The 21,609-nt window shown below is 40.1% G+C and overlaps 2 protein-coding genes and 1 pseudogene across 3 annotated transcripts in view; 1 reads left to right on the forward strand and 2 right to left on the reverse strand.

The window, feature by feature from the left end:
- The window catches only part of IFT80 (intraflagellar transport 80), a 185,640-nt gene extending 170,579 nt beyond the window's left edge, over nucleotides 1-15,061 (reverse strand). Inside the window, exon 1 of the mRNA XM_074031329.1 lies at nucleotides 14,988-15,061. The gene's annotated coding sequence lies outside the window, so the exon portion shown is untranslated. The remainder of the gene's footprint in view (nucleotides 1-14,987) is intronic.
- LOC102126065 (signal peptidase complex subunit 2-like) lies at nucleotides 3-851 on the forward strand (annotated as a pseudogene).
- Nucleotides 1,893-16,127, reverse strand: TRIM59 (tripartite motif containing 59). 2 transcript variants are annotated; one of them, XM_065540130.1, is made up of 3 exons: nucleotides 15,976-16,127; nucleotides 14,988-15,060; nucleotides 1,893-5,493 (listed from the first exon to the last, which is right to left on the reverse strand). In XM_065540130.1, exon 3 carries the CDS (start codon nucleotides 5,488-5,490, stop codon nucleotides 4,282-4,284), a length of 1,209 nt encoding a protein of 402 aa, XP_065396202.1. In that variant the 5' UTR covers nucleotides 5,491-5,493; nucleotides 14,988-15,060; nucleotides 15,976-16,127; the 3' UTR covers nucleotides 1,893-4,281. The 2 variants fall into 2 exon arrangements, with proteins under 2 accessions (XP_065396202.1, XP_045242641.2); XM_045386706.3 differs by having other exon boundaries at nucleotides 15,944-16,127.
- Nucleotides 16,128-21,609: the final 5,482 nt, after the last annotated feature.

The raw sequence follows: 21,609 nt of genomic DNA on the forward strand, positions 1-21,609 counted from the left end.
TTATTGGAAATCAAGAATATATAAGGGGGAGACTCAGAGGTGGACAAAATGGCGGCGGAGCTGCACAGGGCAGGAGAAGCCGTGGTCTCAGAGGCAATGGTGGGGCTGGCGGCGGTTCCAACTGCGGGACAGGCAGTGGCCGTAGCGGCTTGTTAGGTAAGTGGAAGATAGATGATAAGCCTGTAAAAATTGACAAGTGGGATGGATCAGCTGTGAAAAACTCTTTGGATGATTCTGGCAAAAAAGTACTTCTGGAAAAATAGAAATATGTGGAGAATTTTGGTCTAATTAATGGTCGCCTCACCATCTGTACAATCTCCTGTTTCTTTGCCATACTGGCTTTGCTTTGGGATTGTATGCACCCCTTTCCAGAGTCCAAACCCGTTTTGGCTTTGTGCGTCATATCCTATTTTGTGATGATGGGGATTCTGACCATTTATACCTCATATAAGGAGAAGAGCATCTGTCTCATGGCCCACAGGAAAGATCCTACAGGAATGGACCCTGATGATATTTGGCAGCTGTCCTCCGGTCTTAAAAGGTTTGATGACAAATACACCTTGAAGCCGACCTTCATCAGTGGGAGAACAAAGCAGCAGCGGGAAGCCAAGTTCACCAAGTCCATTGCTGTTTTTTGACCACAGTGGGACACTGGTCTTGGATGCGTATGAGCCTGAAATATCCAGGCTCCATGACGGTCTCGCCATAGAAAAGTAAAATAGCGAATTCTAAAAGTAGCCCTCTTTCTGCTGGATCTTGCTGAATTACTGGCTTGGGGGGTGGGGGAGATGAACTTAAACTGGGTAAAGTAAGAAATGTTAAGTCCCTGTTTTGTCCTGAAATTTTAGTCTATTCTGGATAAATAGGATTTTCTGACACGGAAATGAGAAGTTGTAGCTCTGATGTCTATAGTCTCCTTGATCTGCTGATTGCATTATTTTAATTTGCTTTGCTGAGAAAGCAGTTTTGCTAAAAGCTGTACAGACATTTTCTTCTGTACCTAGCAGTACTTTATATAGTATAGCTTTGGGCCATGTAGCATTTTAAGACTCAATTTTTAAAAATTATTAATCTGTTGCTGACTGTTAATTCCTATTTCAATATGTTTCCTTGAAAAATTCAGGATACAACTTCTTGTGTATGACAGCTTTCCTTCACACACTTTTTGTGGGTGTGTATGTATCTGATTTGGGGAGAATTTAAAAAACACATAGCTTTTTAATTTGTTTGAAACAGACTTTCTGCCTGTTACATTTTGTGCTTTTAACCAGTTAAACAAGCCAATGGCCTTTTAGTTTTATATTGTGTTTTCCACTAGTATGTCCCTGTTGATTTGTTTGTGCCTTTTATTAACTGCCATTTTCTAAAATTTTTTTCAAGAAAAGTAAAAAAAAAGAATATATAAGGGAAAAGTAAGTTTAAAATGCTATAATGATAATCTCAAGTGTTTTCATTTGGTGGGAGAATAGAATTTAATACTTTATGTTTTCATAACCAATGCAGTAGAGCTCAGATTTTTTGAGAGTTTCACTCCATCACCCAGGGTGGAGTGCTGTGGCAAGATCTTGGTTCACTGCAACCCCGCCTCATGGGTTTAGGCAATTCAAGTGCCTCAGCCACGAGTAGCTGGGACTACAGGTGCACACCACAGTGCCCAGATAATTTTTGTATTCTGGGTAGAGTGGGGTTTTGCCATGTTGGCCAAGCTGGTCTCAAACTCCTGGCCTCAAGTGATCTGCCTGCCTCAGCCTCCCAAAGTGCTGGACTACAGGCATGAGCCACCACACCCAGCCTGCAGTACTAAGTTTCAAAGAATAGAAGTACCCAGAACCCATGTGAAAATCCCATAGCTACCACTCCTGAGTTTGGAAGTCTCATTAAGACAGTGCAAATAAAATATCAAAAGGTGTTTATTAAAATATATATTTTGTTATACATAAAACTTAGAAATATTTCAAGATTTATATACATTAACTTTTGCAATCTTCCTGCTGGTAAAAATACAAAACAGCAGTATAAGAACCAGTTACTCATATTCAACTATATGCATACTTAACAAAATGAAGTCTTCCTAAAAATTAGCAAGATACAAAATAATGTCAAATCTAAAATGGTATATATACTTATGTTTTTAGCTATTCTTATAGATTATAAACCCTTATTAACATTAATCTTGGCCTACTTCTTTAAAGTTGAGTGATAGCATGAACTCTGAAAAGAGAATGCATGGGTTCTCCCACAGCTATATGACCTTGGGCAAGTCACTTGTCAGTTCCCTCATCTACAAAAAGTGGGGGTTAAAAATATTCACATCACAGATATGAGAGATTAAGTAGCTTAACACATAATGGCTAACATACATTTCATTGCTTATGTGTTTTTCAAACTACAGGGCACTTTTATGGTGTGACTAGTATTTTAAGTAATCAATGCAACTTAGTATTTTTATCTCTACCTGAATATGTGTCTCCTTACCTCTACTATGCCCTTTAAATGTTCTTTACCCACACAATAGTTAATTGTGCTAGGTGTAAGTCTGATACTAATCATAAATTGATATAATACCGTCATCTTAGTGTTAAGACTTGTTCTCAGCAGATAAGACTTTTAGGACTAGTTCCCTGAAAAGCTGTATTTATTTATGATAGTTTATGTGTAATCTGTAGGGCCAGGAGCATTGTCTAATCTGACCCAAAACGTCTTTTTGAACTAGATAAGGCTCTTCTTCAGTGATCCAAGAGCAGCCCCTTTGGGATTTCTGGAAAGCAAATCAACCTGCACTTAGGGTTGCATGAACAGTGGGCCAAAAGTCATAACACATGCATCATAACTCCAGTCCCTGTTAAAGGGAACTAAAAGGCTTTGATTTAATAGGCCCTCTTAAGCAAAGCAAATATAAGATTAAGTTATTGGTACTTTTGCATTAGCTTAAGGGAATGTGGTAGACAATTTAAATGAGCTAAGATGAATAAAGTTGAAAACCAAACACTGCATATTCTCACTCATAGGTGGGAATTGAACAATGAGATCACTTGGACACAGGAAGGGGAACATCACACACTGGGGCATATTGGGGGGAGGGATAGCATTAGGAGATACACCTAATGTAAATGACGAGTTAATGGGTGCAGCACACCAACATGGCACATGTATACGTATGTAACCTGCATGTTGTACACATGTATACACATGTATACACCTAGAACTTTAATAAAAAAGATGAATAAAGTCCACGATGCCATCAAAACCTGTTGCAGACCAAGTTACCAACATGATTCTGTTCTAGTAAGAATGAGTTTTTAATCCAAGAACTGATTTGATCAGCAGAAAAGTTAAATACAATCTTAAATTTACACTAACATAGAATATGACAAGTATTAAAAATGCTGGCCCCCAGGTACAGTGGCTCATGTCTGTAATCCCAGCACTTTGGGAGGCCAAGGTGGGCAGATCTCGAGTCCAGAACTTTGAGACCAACCTGGGCAATATGGCAAAACCTCATTTCTGCAAAAAACAATGTTTTTAATTAGCCAAGAATGGGGGTGTGTGCCTTGTCTCAGCTACATCAGAGGCAGAGGCGGGAGGATCAATTGAGCCTGGGTGGTCGAAACTGCAGTGAGTCATGCAGACAACTGCACTCCAGCCTAGGCAACAAAGTGAGACCCAGTCTCGAAAATTTCTTTTAAAAAGCCACTGTTCCCGAACAGTTATCCAAAAGCAATAGCTTTATTTGGAGTGAATGGTGATAAACATTTAGGGCTCTTAAACTATTTAAAACACAGGTATATTTGATCAAAAGATCTTTAAGCAATGCCTTATCACTTTAAGACTTTGTTGCTTGATTTTAAAACCTTTCTATCATCCTATTCACCCATTCAAAAGCTTCAAGCCATATCAAAATAAAGGTATACGTACTTTCAGGATTTTGCTATATATATAAAGAACTGTAAAGCCAATTAACTGCAGTATATAATAATGGTAAAAGACAATATTGGTACAAGAATGTTTAAATGTCACAGCAACATTATGTCAACATTCATAAAGCCAATAAAAATGAGATAGTGTATTTTTCAAATTAGTTACTAGATTTTCCCAAAGATTTGAATATTTCAGATATTTCTAACTTTGACATATTGTTAACCAAAAGCAACAAATATAAACTTTGTTTATATTAGTTGCAGCACTAATAAAGCTTAGTTTGCTATTTATTCATGCTGCCACCCTATTTTTCATTTAGCAGTGTACAGAATGAGCCCATTTAAACAATTCAGATTGACATTTTCAATGAGAAACTATTTTCCACATGAATTCCGTCAACAAATAGAAAATGTGACACAGTATATTCTTTACCTCATGCAGATTGTTAGATAAACTTTGGTAAACAGATAGAGAGGCTTCAGAAAACCATATTAAAGTGATTTCATTTAAAAAGGTTATTATGTGTTGGTTGAAAAAGAGTATTGACATCAGTATCACTGAAATTAATGTAACTACAACAATGTTTAAAATTTTAAAAAATTCAATTTCCTTTTCATCCTTATCAGACCAGGAACATGGCATCCTTTTTGGAGAAATTTTCATTTTGGGAATGAGAACGTTCTTAATTTGTCCAATTTCTGTTCTGCTCCATTCTTTCAATATTTGGCTTACTCGAGGATAAATCTCGACAGGTTGAACCTCAGGAAGTGGTCTTTGTTTCAAGATCTCTACACGCTGGCGTACATCATCAACTTTTTCAAGAAATTTAAGTGCAGACTCTTCTTGTAAAGATGTTGTCAGTGTCATTAATTCAAGCTGCTGCTCTCTTATTTCCTTCATTCTTTCAATTTGTGGAGTATATTCTTGATTAATTAGATTGCCAACATCACAGAGAGCTGTTAGGAAACTTTTTTTTTTCTGTTCTAATGTATCATTAAGCTCCTTAAAATACTGGAGAACGACTTCCTTATCGCCTTGGACCATCTTCTCAGAATGAGATTTTTGTTCTTCCAGCTTTTCAATAAGATGGGTAAGATCTGTCCAGTGTGTGTCAGTCAACTGTTCAAGCAGTTTTTGAGGAGTGTCCTTTTCTTTGAAATAGGCACTTTGAAGGTCATCTATAGGATGACCATGATGTTGACCTATGGTAAGGCAATGACCACAAACTAATTTTTTGTCTAGTAGACAGTAAACATTTAATGGTTGCCTGTAATGTTCAGGGCAGGTGACAATATCTGGATGGTCTTCTTGCTGGTATTTTTCAATAATAGCCCTTAATGCAAAATTAACAGGTAAAGATTCAATACCAGTTGGAGCAATTTCAATAATACTTCTGCAATTAGGGCACTTGAGTGGAATTCGTAAAGGTCTCCATATGTAAAAGTTACCAGATGCCTGAAGAATGTTTTCCAAACAATTTCTACAAAATGTATGAGAGCATGGCAGTACACGAGGATCTTCAAAAATACTGTAACATATGGGACAAGTTAACTCTTCCTCAAAATTGTGCATTTCCTGTCAAGAGAAAAGCTTATTTTAAGTTTACATAGAGACACCTGTACATATTATTTAACATTCTAGGCATTAACCTCCAAATTGTTACTATACTGCTTGTCTTTTAAAAGAGAACAAGGTATTTTTAAAATGAAGCTTTCTGAGTAATTCAATTCCTAGTATATATGGTGAATAACTGATCACAATTAAGAATTTATTCCTTAGGGACCAAAAGCATCCCAAACAAAGCGATTATCATTAATTTGTAGTAAAATGCTTCAAATTAAAGTTATTTAAATTTGTTGCTATGCGATATGGTCTGGCTGTGTCCCCACCCAAATCTCATCTTGAATTGTAGCTCCCATAATTCCCACATGTTGTGGGAGGGACTCAGTGGTAGATAACTTGAGTCATCGGGGCAGTTCCCCCATACTGTTCTTGTGGTATCAGAGATCTGATGGCTTTTTAAGAGGAAACCCCTTTCCCTTGGCTCATTCTCTTTTCTTGTCTGCCGCCATGTGAGATGTGCCTTTCACGTTCTGCCATGATTGTGAGGTCTCCCCAGACACGTGGAACTGTGAGTCCATTAAACCTCTTTTTCCTTATAAATTACCCAGTCTCGGATATGTCTTTATCGGCAGCATGAAAACAGACTAATATACTATCTAATAAAGACAAAAATTCAAAGTGTTCTGTTAAAGTCTACTTAGTGATTACAACTATTTTGTGCAACTTTTTTTTTCTTTTTTTTTTGTGAGACTGAGTCTCGCTCTGTCACCCAGGCTGGAGTGCAGTGACATGATCTTGGCTCACTGCAAGTTCTGCCTCCCAGGTTCATGACATTCTCCTGCCTCAGCCTCCCGAGCAGCTGGGACCACAGGCGTCCGCCACCACGCCCAGCTAATTTTTTGTATTTGTAGTAGAGACAGGGTTTCACCGTGTTAGCCAGGATGGTCTCGATCTCCTGACCTCGTGATCCGCCAGCCTCGGCCTCCCAAAGTGCTGGGATTACAGGCATGAGCCACCGCACCCGGCCTATTTTGGGCAACATTTTAACATTTAAGATGATAAAATCAAAACCAAGCACATATAATGAGTAGACAAGACTATTTCTATTATAACAAGTTAGGCTTAGCAAAAGTATATTCTTTAATACAAAAGAAGGAAACATGTCCCAGTTGGCTCAACAATGGTTTCTAAAGCAAGTTACCAAATTTCTCCATAGTAACTGTTACTACCATAAATTTTTTAGCTTCTTGAATTAAAATACAAGTATGCTTAAACCCCAGGATCAGCACAGTATAAATTTCTAAGGCAATAATTTTAACTTGGAGATTTAGAAGGCAGAAAAATTTTGAATTAATCCTTATAATAAAAATCAGTTTGAAAGATAAGAGTTGACTATGGTAACTGAATTACTGCCTTAATTTTTAAGTGAAAAACTAGAGCACTAAATGGTAAAGAACAAAAAGGAGACCATTAGTCATCTTTCCTTCATGAAAAAGTCTCTCAATCAGTATTTCTGAGACAGAAAAAGAAATGCAGCAATAGTTCAGAGACCATCTCTGACACAAGTAACTTGACCTCTTGGCAAGCTATTACTGATATTTCCAGTAACAGAAGTCTGACCATTTTGCACCCTATCACCTCCTACTGTTTTCCTTTATATCTACCCTCAACGCAAGCCACAATTCTGAAGACTAGCTTACCCCTTGATAGAGAAAAATCAAGTTACACCACTGTTGAAAGTACCTTAGGCAAAACTTAAAAACCCAAGTGCCATGGCTAGGCACGGTGGCTCATGCCTGTAATCCCAGCACTTTGGCAGGCCAAGGCGGATGGATCACCTGAGGTCAGGAGTTTGAGACCAGCCTGACCAACGTGAAGAAACTCCGTCTCTACTAAAAATACAAAATTAGCCCGGTGTGGTGGCAAATGCCTGTAATCCCAGCTACTTGGGAGGCTGAGGCAGGAGAATTTCTTGAACCTGGGAGGCGGAGGTTGCTGTGAGCCAAGATTACACCATTGCACTCGCCTGAGCAACAAGAGCAAAACTCCGTCTCAAAAAAAAAAAAAAAAGACACCCCAGTGCCATTCACATAAAATATAAAGGTTACCAAATCACATGCCATAAAACTAACTTTTAAGATTAAAAATCTGTGAAAATAGCATCTAAAAGTAACTGCATTTCTAATAAAATGCAAACTTGGCTCCTTATCTTTACTATCTGTCAAACTCTTACTCTTTCTTCAGGGCTCAACTTGGGATGCCTTGCCCCAGATTAGGTCCCCTGTTATTCTCATTAAACACTGCACTTTTACTTCATAGCACTTTAACAAGATTTTATTTAAAAGAATTTTGTAACTTTTCTGTATACATTAGAATGTAGGCCTCCTAGAAGGGCAGGAATTGTGTCTAAACTATGGTTATATTCCTGCAATTTAGGCACAACTTTTAACACAGCAGGCATTTACTTGTTATTGGTTCAATGAACAAATGCCTTTTCAGACACCTGTGATAATACAGATTTTTGTTTCGGGACTTTGTTTTGTTTTTTTTTTTTTTTTTTTTGCTTTTTTTTTTTAATAGCAAAATCTCTGCTTAGGAAAAGGTGTAAAAGGAAAATCTATCAGAAAATACTCCATTCAGACTGACAGACCCTGAATGAGCCAAAGTGTGTCAAACAGAGACTAAGCTTGAACGATGAAGCATTCCAACAAACTAAAGTAATTGAGCAACAGTAAAGATGACATTCACTTGCAGATGAATTCAAGTGAGTACATGTTGGCAAGACTTTACAACTTTACACCTACAGAAATCTCTGAACTCATACAGAAACCACCCAAGAAAAACAAATGTGTTTTTCAGAGTATTTCAGTGATGTCAGAATTCACATTGAAGGAATAAACAGAATAACACTTTGTAGGAAATAAAATTTGAGCAGTGGACATACATTTAATCTACATTTAATATTATTGGAGCTATTCAATTGTTTAAGTAGCAAAACTAGTCCTAAAACAGAATCTAACTTTTCTCCCCAAACCCCTATTCTATGCTTGCAAAAAGCTAGGGAACAACTCTGATAATGCATTTAGGGGCCCAAAAGCTCAACTTCTTTAAAATGAAAATATTCACGACATTGTAAAGCAAATCCTAAGCTTATATAAAATGGAAGCAGGCCAAAACAGGTGGATCACTTGAGGCCAGGAGTTCGAGACCAGCCTGGCCAACATGGTGAAACCCTGTATCTGCTAAAAACACAAAAATTAGCCAGGCATGGTGGCGCACATCTGTAATCCCTATAATCCCAGCTACTCTGGAAGCTGAGGCATGAGATGGCGCCACTGCACTCCAGCCTGGGCAACAGAGCAAGACTCTGTCTCAAAAAAAAAAAAAGGAGGCAAAAATCATGGTTGGTCTCAAAGTTACTGCTATCATATGTAAAATTTTTAATAATACTTTTTAGACAAAAATTTGTAGATAACTTACAGATCACAGAAGTCAAAATCTATTCTCGGACTACCCTTTTCTCACTGGTTTATTTATTAAAAACTAATTTTAGGCAACAAATTGAAGAGAAACTAGAACTGAAAAATAACTGTGTAAGGTCAAGAACTTTCTGACTCTGGTTGCTGCCTGAGAAGTACACTAACTATATAGGTGGGCCAGGTGCAGTGGTTCACGCCTGTAATTCCAGCACTTTGGGAGGCAGAGGTGGCAAGATCACTCGAAGCCAGGAGTTCAAGACCAACCTGGGCAACACCGTGAGACCCTATCTCTACAAAAAATTAAACATTAGTCAGGCACAGTTATACATGCCTATAGTCCCAGCTACTCGGGAAACTGAGGCAGGAGGATCACTTGAGCCCAAGAAGTTGAGGCTGCAGTGAGCCACGACTGCCACTGCACTCCAGCCTAGGCAACAGAGCAAGACCCTTTTTTTTTCTTTTAAAAAAAAAAGGTGGCTACCATGCTTACAGGCTAGTTCTTTCAGAAACCAGTATGAAATTTTATGCAGCAGAAATTTCCCACAACCAGTCTAGACTTCTGGAAGGAAGAAAAAGAGCAAAAATTAATCTAGGATGAACACCTTGGATTTAGCTATGCTGTATGTAGGTTTCCAAACAGTAAAAACATCAGTAACACTGGAAACAATAAGACAATGGAGTAATGCCTTTGATATTCTCAGAAAAAAAAAAAATAGCTTCCAAAATGGAAAATAAAATTCTATACATAGAAAAAAAAACAATAAATTTTTATATAAAGACAGTTTGACAACGTAAGATCTCAAAAATGAACAACCTTCTGCCAACTCTTTCTAAAGACGCTACTGCAGGGAGAAAAGAAAAGCAAGAATGTTCACCAGCATAATGGTGAAATAAATTCCAGGACAACTGTGAAAGCCTAGAGAAGAGTCACTCTAGAAGAGGAAGGCAGATCCAGAAGACAGATCTCTTTTTTGTTTTTTGAAATGGAGTCTCGCTCTGTCGCCCAGGCTGGAGTGCAGTGACGCAATCTCCGCTCACTGCAAGCTCCGCCTCCTGGGTTCATGCCATTCTCCTGCCTCAGCTTCCCAAGTAGCTGGGACTACAGGCACCCGCCACCACGCCTGGCTAATTTTTCTGTATTTTTAGTAGACACGGGGTTTCACCATGATAGCCAGGATGGTCTTGATCTCCTGACCTCATGATCTGCCTGCCTCGACCTCCCAAAGTGCTGGGATTACAGGCGTGCAGAAGACAGATGTTTAAGTAAATAAATGGAACTGATAGAAATGCTTCATGTATCTGAAACATACTGAGAGGTAACTAAATTTAGGGAAAAAAATGATAGAATCACGAAAAGAGGAAAGATTAATATTATAGTATATGGCTCAGCTGTCACTGTAACAGTCATAATATTGTAAATATCAAATACTGATTTTACCAAAGAGTAACAAAATTATATTGAGGGGGAAAATACAGTAAGGAAACAGTTTAAGAACTAAATCTTAATTTTTCCTTATAAGAAAGTCAATACATACTTAAAAAATAAAGAAACCACAAAAAAATAAGTATCTAGAAATTTAGAAGAAAATACCAAAAGAAATGTTAAAAAAGATAAAAGTGACTGCTTCTAGAGGGTAAGAATCTGTTTTTCATTATAAATTATGGTTTCACTTTTAACTATTAAGCAATTAAAAATATAATACAATTTTAAAGAAAGAAAGAGAATCCTGCAAGTATCCACATAGAAAAGAAGGATGAAAAAAGGAAAACAAAACCAAAGGTCTCAGAATTCTCCTCTGAAAGACTGGAATTTCTAAAATTGGAATGCCCACAGTAATTACCTCCCACACGAGCTGTCCTATAATGTGGCTTTGCTTCTACTCCCTGCACATGAAGAGTTGAAATCTATTCTCCCCCTATTAGAGTATGTGTGGGCCATGTGACTGCTCTGACCAAGAAGATACAGTATAAGTGCTGTGGTGAGTTCTAGGTATAGCCCTTAACTAGCTTGGCAGGTCGCTGCCTCTGAGCCACAAACTGCTATGTAAGAAGTCCAGGCTACTTTGCTGAAGAGACAGGCCAAACAGAAGGGCAAGGAGTTGCCAGACACATGAGTGAAAAAGACATCTTGAACATCTGGCCAGCCAAGCTTTCAGATATTTGTTACACAGCAGGAAATAACCAGAACATCACCAGCAACAAGGAATGCTAGAACACAATGTAGCAATGTCCACAAGGTCTAGAAGGAAAGGGATATGAGCTGAGAATTCTGTACACAGTCAACACATAATTTATTCATGTGAAACAACAGAAATACTCTTCAGTAAAATCTACAGAGCTAAAAAACACTACATGGGCAGAGTTGACACCATACACTTTCCTTACCAAACCAAAAGGAATATAAAATAATTCAACTTAAAAAAAGAGGGAAAAAAAACAAGGAAAAGTGGAAAAAAAAGAATAAAGATAAGCCTGGTGTGATGGCTCACACCTGTAATCCCAGCACTTTGGAAGGCCAAGGTGGGAGGATCACTTGAGCCCAGCAGTTTGAGACCAGCCCTGGCAACACACTGAAACCCCATCTCTATAAAAAATAAAAAACTTAGCTAAGCATGGTGTCGCATGCCTGTTAGTCCCAGCTACTCAGGAGGCTGAGGAGGGAGGATTGCTCGAGCCTGGGAGGTCCAGGCTGCAGTGAGCCATGAGCCATGGTCATTCCACTGCATTCCAGCCTAGACTACAGAGCCACACCTTGTCTCAAAAGACAAAATAATAATAAAGATAAATGGAAGATGATAATGAACTAGAAAACTTAAATTGCTAGAACTGGCTGGGCGCTGTGGCTGACACCTATAATCCCAGCACTTTGGGAGGCCGAGGCAGGCAGATCACCTGAAGTCAGGAGTTCGAGACCAGCCTGGCCAACATGGCAAAACCCCATCTCTACTAAAAATACAAAAATTAGCTGGGCAGGGTGGCAGGTGCCTATAATCCCAGCTACTCAGGAGGCTGAGGCAGGAGAATCGCTTGAACCCGGGAGGCAGAGGTTGCAGTGAGTTGAGATCATGCCATTGCAATCCAGTCTGAGTGACAGAGCAAGACTATGTCTCAAAAAAATAAAAAATAAAAATGCTAGAACTGATAAACCCAAGAGATGGCTCTTTTTGAGACTGAGACTTGCTCTGTCACCAGGGCTGGAATGCAGTGGTGAGACCATGGCTCACTGCAGCCTCAACTTCCCAGGCTCAAACAATCTTCCCAGCTCAGCCTCCCAAGTAGCTGATAGGCACATGTCAACACACGTGCCTAATGTTTTTATGCTTTGTAGAGATAGGGTCTCACTATGTTGCCCAGGCTGGTCTCAAATTCCTGGCCTCAAGAGATCCTCCCCCCTCAGCCTCCCAAAGGGCTGGGATTATAGCTGTGAGTCACCATGACCAGTCTAAGAGTTAGTTATTTAAGTAAATAAACAAGCCATTAGCTATCTGTGATAGGCAGCCTCTAAAATGGCCCCCAATGACCTGCACTTCCTGGATACTCTTGAAATCTCTCCCTTGAGTGTGGACTAGGCCCTACTCAACTGTTCCAGAATACAAATATGAAAAGTTTGCTAAATGTTTTGAAGACAGTATAACATGATTCCAAAACTTGAGACAATACAAACTAAAAATGGACTAATTTCAAAAATGGACACTTATGTAAAATTCTAAATATAATGTTAGCAAAAACAAATACAGGAGTACATTTTAAAAAACACTGCACCATGACTAAATAAGGTTCTTCCCAGAAATATAAAGTTAATTCAATAACAAAAAATCTATTAATATAATTCACTCAATTAGTTCAATGGAAAAAAAATTTACATTCACATGATATGTGAAAAAAGCATATATAATATTAAAACCAATAAGCAGTCCTCAAAGACAGAAAGTAGAATGGTAGTTGCCAGGGCTTGAGAGCAGGGAAGACGTAGAGTTATCATTTATTTAATGCAAGGGTCCCCAACCCTCCCTACCCACCCTGCACCCCCGCCATGGCGGCCGGCAAGCCCGCCTGAGCAAAGCCTCCTGCCAGATCAGTGGCAGCATTAGATTCTCATAAGAGTGTGAACCCTACCGTGAACTGCGCACGCGAGGGAACTAGGTTGTAGCTCATTGTGAGAATCTAATGCCTGATGATGTGCGGTAGAACAGTTTTATCCCAAAACCATGTACCACCCACCCGCACCTGTCCATGGAAAAATTGTCTTCCTCGAGACTGGTCCCTGGTACCAAAAATGTTGAGGACTGCTGGTTTAATGGGTACACAGTTTCAGTTTGGGAAGATGAAAAAGTTACGGAGATAGTTGGTGGTGATAATTACAAAACAATCTGAATGTATTTAATACCACCAAACTGTATACTTAAAAATATTAAAATGGTAAATTTTATGTTTAGTATATTTTACACAATTAAAAAAAATGTTCAAGTGTCTTGCCTATTATCCAGTCTTTCTTTTGCTAAATGAATTTGAATCAATTTATACTACTGTATGTTTTTAAAAAGCAAAAAAGTAAAATAATCCATGTAAAATGTATTTTCCTCTAGTGAGTACTAAGCTCATGTAGAAACCAATACCTCAAGATTTCCTGCTTCTCTTTTAAAAGTCACCAAGAAATATAAATATGAAAAAATGAATCTTCTCAGAAAGAAATCTGAGGCTAAATCACTCTACTGACAAATTATTTCACTAACGTCTTGTGTTTAAGTGTCAAAACAAATACATTTCTGAATTTCCACACTTTTTATTAAGTCTTTCTCCAGAGGACCAATTCACTAGGGAGCCTCCCTGATGTCTAACTGGCATATTAGGTAATAGATAGTATAACAGATGATAAAATAGCACCAAAAATATTATTACCCATTCTCTTGTGTAAACCAGTTTTTAAGCTTTAATTCACTAATGCTTTCCTGCCTTTCAACTCTAAACATGAACAGTTGTAAAACATTCATTACATTTCACAGCCTCTGAAACGAAAATATTTTTACTACATTATAGAATTCGATGACTTGCCCCATGACTTCTAGTGAGTCAGCTTTAAGTATAGAAAAATTCAAGTGGTGCCACCACCCAAATTGGGGCTCACATCTTTGTGGCCCTAACTGATAAAGAAGAAATACATTTCATGCAATCGAAGACTTACTTAAGAAATAACTACAACTTCATCATTTATATACACATATAAGATTTTTTTTTTTAACACTGTTGCGGAAAGTTTGAGAAGATTTTTAAAAATAATTCTGCCACATATAAATATACAAAAATAATGAGAGATCACCTTAACTTTTTCAAATTAAAAAAAAAATCCTATGGTCAGCTGATTTTAACTCTCTTTGTCCATCTGTACTATTTTATTTCATTTTGATATCAACCTGTTTTCCTAAACTAAAAAATAAAAAAACTAAAAACAAAACAAAAAAAGACTATTAATTCAATTTAACCAGGAACTGACTTGAGAAGTTAAGGCTTTAATTACTTTTGTTATACTTTTCAAAGTAAAAATATATCTGGTGGGAAATATTCATCAACGTGTTTGGTGAAAGGCAATGTCAAAACTAACATTACCTAAAATCAAAATTTCACCTTGCCAGATTAAATAGCTACTTACTCATTTAAAAAGACCAATATATGAATGCATAGTGAAGAAGTATCCAGGTAACTTAATTTGCAGTTTTGTGTAGTTCTGCAGATCTGTATGTCTAAAATAACAGCTTTGCATGTGTTTTGAGATGTACACATTCTTGTAAAATTTCTAGAAGGATGTACGAAAGAGTTGAGTGACTACCTTTAAGGTACAGATCGGAAAAGGAAGCTGTTTATTTTTCACTTTATGCTCCGCTCCTTCGGTAAGATGGTTGGAATTTGATACACCATCAACATAATGTTTTTTCAAAAGACTTCTAAATTTCACTTTATAGTTTAAATGATACACTCTGTAAAAACTCAGTTAAAATGTTTTTCATATTTACTTAATCTCCCAGAACTTACCTACTTTGTTGATCTCCTGGTTTGGGGACTGAATACACTCTCTCCAACTCCTCCAGAATCTTTTATTCTTATTCTAAAATTAAAATAATGTTATCCTTAATGCTTTCAATTTATTGTCTCATGTCATTAAAATGGTTGTTAGTTCACTGTCTTTGATGTTTATCTTCACTATGCTTCACTGTGTTTTCCTAAAAGTCACAAACACCAACACAGTTGCTGGAGCTGCAGTAGAGGTATCGCTTGTTCCTTGAAAATCCGAACTCTGACCAAACAGATGGTCACAAAGGACCTCTTTACAACGTCAAGTAGCTTATGAGCTCTCGACAATATGACCCACCAACGGCGATGGCAGAAAAAACATTCACAAGGTCATTTAGAGTGCTTAAAATTAACTGCAAGACAAAAGCATCCATGGGAGTAAAATACTTTGCCAGCTCAAAATTGTAACTGATTTAGTATAGTTTGCTCATCTCTCTGTTCTGCCATTTCAATGCTGTGGTACCTGAGTCAGTATTATCAAATACCTCTCAAAAGTGAGGCTTCACATCTGTAAAATGGGTAACTGCACCTATCCCACCTAAGTCCTACGAGCACCTCCCACAAAGGGGCTCAAAATGGCAGTACTCTTCCCCTCCCCCTCTGAAAGCTCCACTCTCCCAGGCCTCCCTCCTAAAGCGCCTCCGCCTCCGCAAGGGCCCGACCCCAAGCCCCGCGGGGCTGACCGACTCGGCCTGGCCCAGCTCACCCTGGCCACCACAGAGCGCCTCCTCCCTCACAGGAACGCAGCTCCACAGTGGAGAGACGGGAGAATGGTTCCCCAAACTCCAGTGTGGGACAAGTAGGAATGAATGCAGGTCCCAAGCCACTCCCTCCATCGTCACGCCCCCAGGACTCCCCAGCAAACACACTGGAACACCAGCCTGTGCTACAGGAAAAGAAAAAGGACTCAGAGCCACCTTCTCGGATCCGTAAAGGTCCTTAGACTCACCGCGGGGAGGAGGCGGAGTAGGCGACTCCACAGCGCCGAAACAGAGAGCCACCGGCTCCTGGCTGATGCTGAGAGTCGCCCCGAGTCCCCGCCCTCCTCCGCCCCGAAGGGCTTCAGGTGCCCAGGCCGGGCGGGGCCGCCCGGAGCCTCGCGGCGCAGGCGCAGTCTGCAGGCAGCTTTCAACTGCGCGGCATCGGCCAATGGGAACTATTGCTGGGCTCGTTCGAAAGTAAACGGCGGAAGGCGCGGCCCGAGGCAGGTGGCGGCGGTCAGATCGAGGCTGGCGCCTAGCTTTCCACGCCTGCGTGCTAGGCGCAGGCCGCCTCTCGGACGTTTGGCCTCGAAGGAGCGGCTCTCTAGCCTGTGGGGAGCTTCGGCCAGTGGGCTTCGTGAGCTGGGGTCCCGCCTGGGGCATCTGGATGGCACCGGTAGTCTGGGGGAGAGGCGGGGTCTGGCGCGGGAGGAGGCGAATCGCCGGCGGCCGACGGCTTCTGGGGAACTGTCTTTTACTTGGAGCCATTCAGGGCAGGGCGTGCTGCTATGCTGTGGAATGCAGTGTCTTCCATCGTTGCCTCACAGACCCGCTGCTCCGGGAAGTCGCCACGCATCCTCAGGGCACACCCACACCTGTCGCCAGCGCCCTCCGCCGCTCAGCTGTTTGCTTTTGTTTACGCGTTCCGGAGACCTGACCCACCGGAGCACTGGGCTGAGCACAGGAGAAGGGGTTTTGGAACACTCTTTGTACCCAACTCCGAGAGCGAGTGGGAAACCCGGGACTGGGTTGGGTGCATCTCTCCCTAGCCTTCGTCGTCTTCTCCCGTTTTTCCACTTTACTAAAGTATTGCCTAGAGATGAGGGCTGTCCAACTCAGCACTTCCAACTTCAAGTTCCTACTTCACCTCTAACTCCCTAGAGTTAGAAAACAACTTACAGCTCAGAGGTCCCTTTCCCTTTTTTCTTGAGAAACTTTATTCAGCTTTATCTCAAGACATCTCCGCTTCCCTCTCCTGTCGACCTTAAATAGGTTCAGGAAATATGATTAAGGATAAGAGTTTATTCCAGCGTAAGGCTTGAGGGTAGCCACCCAGGAGACACCAGCTCCAAATGGGGTCAGCATTCCAAAGTGAAGAAGTTAAGGTTTCACCTAGGTGGCCAGAGACAAATTTTAGCAGGATTTCATTTTCCGTAAGAGACCAGTACATACTTACAGCTATTTGGTAGGTTACAGATTGCTACATTCCAAGAAAGAGTACTTCGTTACTCCGTGAGGACGGGTAGTGATCTCAGGGGGTTGTATCTCTGGTATGGTTTGCTCCTCCGATTTTAATTATTTACAGAAACAAAAGGCAGACGGTGCAGATGCCTGCTGCTTGGCTCAGGCTGTAGCCACATTCCTCTCAAGGCTCAGAATAAAGTTCCAACAGCTTTAAGTTTGAATTACTTAACTTCTGATAACTAAAGTCATTTTGTTTACTAATGTGCTAAATAAAGATACGGGCTCTAGACCGGGTGCAGTGGCTCACGCCCGTAATCCCAGCACTTTCGGGAGGCCAAGACAGGTGGATCACCTGAGGTCAGGAGTTCAAGACCAGACTGGCCAACATAGTGAAACCCCGTCTCTACTAAAAATACAAAAAATTAGCCAGGCGTGGTGGCAGGCACCTGTAATCCCAGCTAGTCTGGAGGCTGGGGCAGGAGAATCGCTTGAACCTGGGAGGCAGAGGTTGCAGTGAGCCAAGATGGCACCTCTGCATTCCAGGAAAAAAAAAAATCTATGGGCTCTATATACTGTATATTTATATTGCAGTACATTCAGGTGCTAGGCTTTTATTCAGTAAATTACAGAAAATATTAAAGATACAAAGCAGAAAGTAAGGCAATATTAATGAGGCCTTAGTCAATCTCAGATAGCTTCACCAATTCAGCTCCTAAAAAGGTTGCTTATGAAGTGTGAATTGTAGTGATAGCTACTGTTTCATGGTGGTAAATATTCGTTTTGACTTGATGTACATTTTCTGTTTAAACATTGGAGTCATCCTGATAGACATCTTTATAATTTCCTGTCACAACAACATGTGGGACAGGCGTGGTGGCCCATGTGTGTAATTCCAACGCTTTGGGAGGCCAAAGTGGAAGAATTGCTTGAGCCCGGGAATTTGAGAGCAGTCTGGGCCACAGAGTGAGAACCCATCTCTACCGAAAATAAAATAATTAGCCGGAGTGGTGGCTCACACCTGTAGTCCCAGCTACTTGGGAGACTGAGGCAGGAGGATTGCTTGAGCCTGGGAAATCAGGGCCGCAGTGAGTTATGATCACACCACTGCACTCCAGCCTGGGCAGAAGAGTGAGACCCTGTCTCAAAACAAAAAACCCAACATATTGTGAATTATCTTTCTATAGCAGTAAATGTAGTATATTAAATTGTTGTCTTTATAAAAAGCGTAATTGTTTCTGGAATTGAATTAATATGGATGAAAATGTTTTTGAGCTACAATTTTTTTCACCTGTTTTCCCCTGTGTGCTTTCTTACCTCAAAACAGTTATGTATGTAGCAAGAAAACAGAAGAACCTCACACTAGACTTACTGGCTGTTGTTTCCCAAAAAGCCTGAGCCCATGTAGAAAAACAATATTTTAAGGAAGAGGCCGAATGCTTCAGAGAAGCAGAAAGAATTATGTTTGCCCCAAAGTAGAGATGACTCGGGTCCTGGTGGGGGAAAACTATGACGCCAAAAGGGAAGGGTTATATTGGTGCCTCCAGGGAGTCTGCTTCAGAGGCCCGTGGGTTCCCAACCCTGCCAAAGATTCAAGATTTCTGTAGCCCAGCATGAATTTGGGGATTGAGGAGGCTAGGATGGTGTGGAGAACCACAGGAGCCTACAAAAACAATGGTGGCCTAAGTGGTGGCAGTCAGCCTGACATAATTGGTTTTGTGGACCGTGATTAACATACTCTACAAAAGATAATGTTTTCCTGGGAAGGTGGGATGGGAGAACTAATACTCAAATGCAGGAGTACATGCTTCAAATCCATAAGCCTAAAACTCAGGTGATTAAGTTTCTCAGCCACCCAAAAAAATGGTGGGGAAGAGGACAGTTGAGCTGCTTGGGAAGGGTCTCTTTTATTTTTTATTTTTGGAGATGGAGTCATGCTCTGTCGCCCAGGCTGGAGTGTAGTGGCACAATCTCGGCTCACTACAACTTCCGCCTCCCAGGTTCAAGTGATTCTCCTGCCTCAGCCTCCCGAGTAGCTGGAGTTACATGCACGTACCACTGTGTCCAACTAATATTTGTATTTTTAGTAGAGACGGGGTTTCACCATGTTGGCCAGACTGGTCTTGAACTCCTGACCTCAAGTGATCCACCCACCTTGGCCTCCCAAAGTGCTGGGATTACAGGCTTGAGCCACCGCACCCGGCCTGACTTCCAGTAATCTTTTGATAGAATACTGGAAAGAGATAAAAGATGATAAACATTTGCAGTTATTACCAGGTGTAGAAGAGGAGGCAATATAACATTAATTTTATGACAACTAGGCCGAGCGTGGTGGCTCACGCCTGTAATCCCAGCACTTTGGAAGATGGAGGCCGGCAGATCAGTTGAGTTCAGGAGTTTTGAGACCAGCCATGGACAGACAACATGGCAAGACTCCATCTCTACAAAGAATTTTTTTTTGTTGTTAATTATGACAACCTTCTGGTGCTCAGGTCAGACTTTTTGCTTCTAGGCATCTTCTATCTAAGTTGCTAAAACAGGAGGCATCAGTAACAGAGAAGTACTCTATAGACAAGCTAAAACACTTGATTGGGGTGTTAATAGCTACAGAGTTTAAATACTCCACTCTTGTCTCCCATCACATTAGTCTCAGCAGAATTCTAATAAAGAGAACATGTGATTTTCCAAAGTTAGAAAACTCAAGTGTTTCATTTCTAGGACTTCACAGAAAATGCACAGCTTTCATCTGGAGCCTGGAGTGCAAAGAAAACAAAAAAACACAGCAGCAGCTGGCACCATAATTATAGTGGCAATGAATCTGTGATAATGAGCTGGGAGAATCTACCTAATAGTTCATAGAAGGTCATTTTATCTGGAAAAACAGCACACAGCTATATGATGCAGCGGAGTTTATAGACTCAGAGACCTGGAGTTTGGGGGGATTTTGGAGGCAATCTAGAAAAACCTCATTTTTAGAGGAGAGAAACCTAACAACCATGTTGGCGTTGCTTTCAGCTGAGTTTGAGCTCGTTTGTATATTACTACCTAAAAATACATAAATTACTACACAATTTTTAAAACTAGAACATACACAGAATTTATTTTCACACAGCCCTTTTCAGCTGTGTCTCTGAATGCACCTTGGAAGACTCCAAAGATGTGTCTGTCCTGGAGCAGTTTACCTTGTAACCACTTTTCCTTTTCTTTATTATCATTGAGTCTTTTTTATTTCAAATGCCACTAACTTTTTTGCCACCACCTTTTTTGAGTACTCAATTTTATGGGTGGCTGTAACCTTAAGTAAATTTGGGGATCTCTTTATGTAGGCACTTAATATCCAGTTTTCTAGACTATTTTGTAATGGTTATGCATGCATCTATTTTTTAAAAATGATCCAAACATTTTGAATTTCAAGAATTTTTTCTGATAAATGATTCCTAGAATTTTTATTTTGATACAGCCTTGTGTGATTCTCTAGTCCATTTCAAACCAATATCTGTTAGTTGCCTTCTAAAGTACACAGTATTACAGAGACAAAGAACACAGCTCCTATATTCAAGTTGCTTATCTAAGCGAGCTAACATACAGATCTAGTTAAATGACAATATCAGATAAACTGCAGATTAAGGTGTACCTCCAATTGGCACAAGCAGCCCAGGCCTTATGCCACTGAGTTTCCCAGATTTCTGGTGACTGATGACCAGAAGTTGGGGCTATACCTGGATGATCTTCACCCATTCTGAGATCAATAGAGGGATTTCCGGAAGAGATACAAATCACACTGGCTGCCCACCTCACAATTAGGCCCCCATTCATCATGTCTGTGCTATATCACCTTTTCAGGTGATAGCCTCTGTCTCTTGTAATTCAGAATGGTTGAATTTGGGGCAGCAACACAAGTCTGGGATTGGGTAATATCTTCCTAATGCTGGTTGGCATTATAGCTGAAAAGTCAAGAAACATATATCTTTTAAGTTTTTGAGACTTGAGAGAATAAAACACCCCTGTAATTTAAATCCTCTACTGAGACACTGCCCTGTTGTCTTTTAAAGGAGAAACATGAGGACTTTTCTAGTTATAAAAACCCCCTTATAGTATATACATGTCACTCTGTATATTCAGAATGGCAATTCCCAAACATGTGTGTGCTAAGGACTTGAAATAGCTCATGTGGATGATTACTTATACTGGTAATCCTTGAACAACACAGGTTTGAACTGCAAGGGCCCACTTAGGGGTGGATTTTTAAAAATAAATATATTAGAAAATATCGCGGAGATTTGGACAATTTGAAAAAACTCACAGATGAACCATGTAGCCTAGAAATATCAAAAAAAGGTGTGTCATGATTGCATAAAATATAGGTAGATGCTAGTTTATCATTTACTACCATAAAATATACACAAACCTTTTCTAAAAAG

This window comes from Macaca fascicularis, chromosome 2 (genome assembly GCF_037993035.2).
Source record: "Macaca fascicularis isolate 582-1 chromosome 2, T2T-MFA8v1.1".
Taxonomy (NCBI): Eukaryota; Metazoa; Chordata; class Mammalia; order Primates; family Cercopithecidae; genus Macaca; species Macaca fascicularis.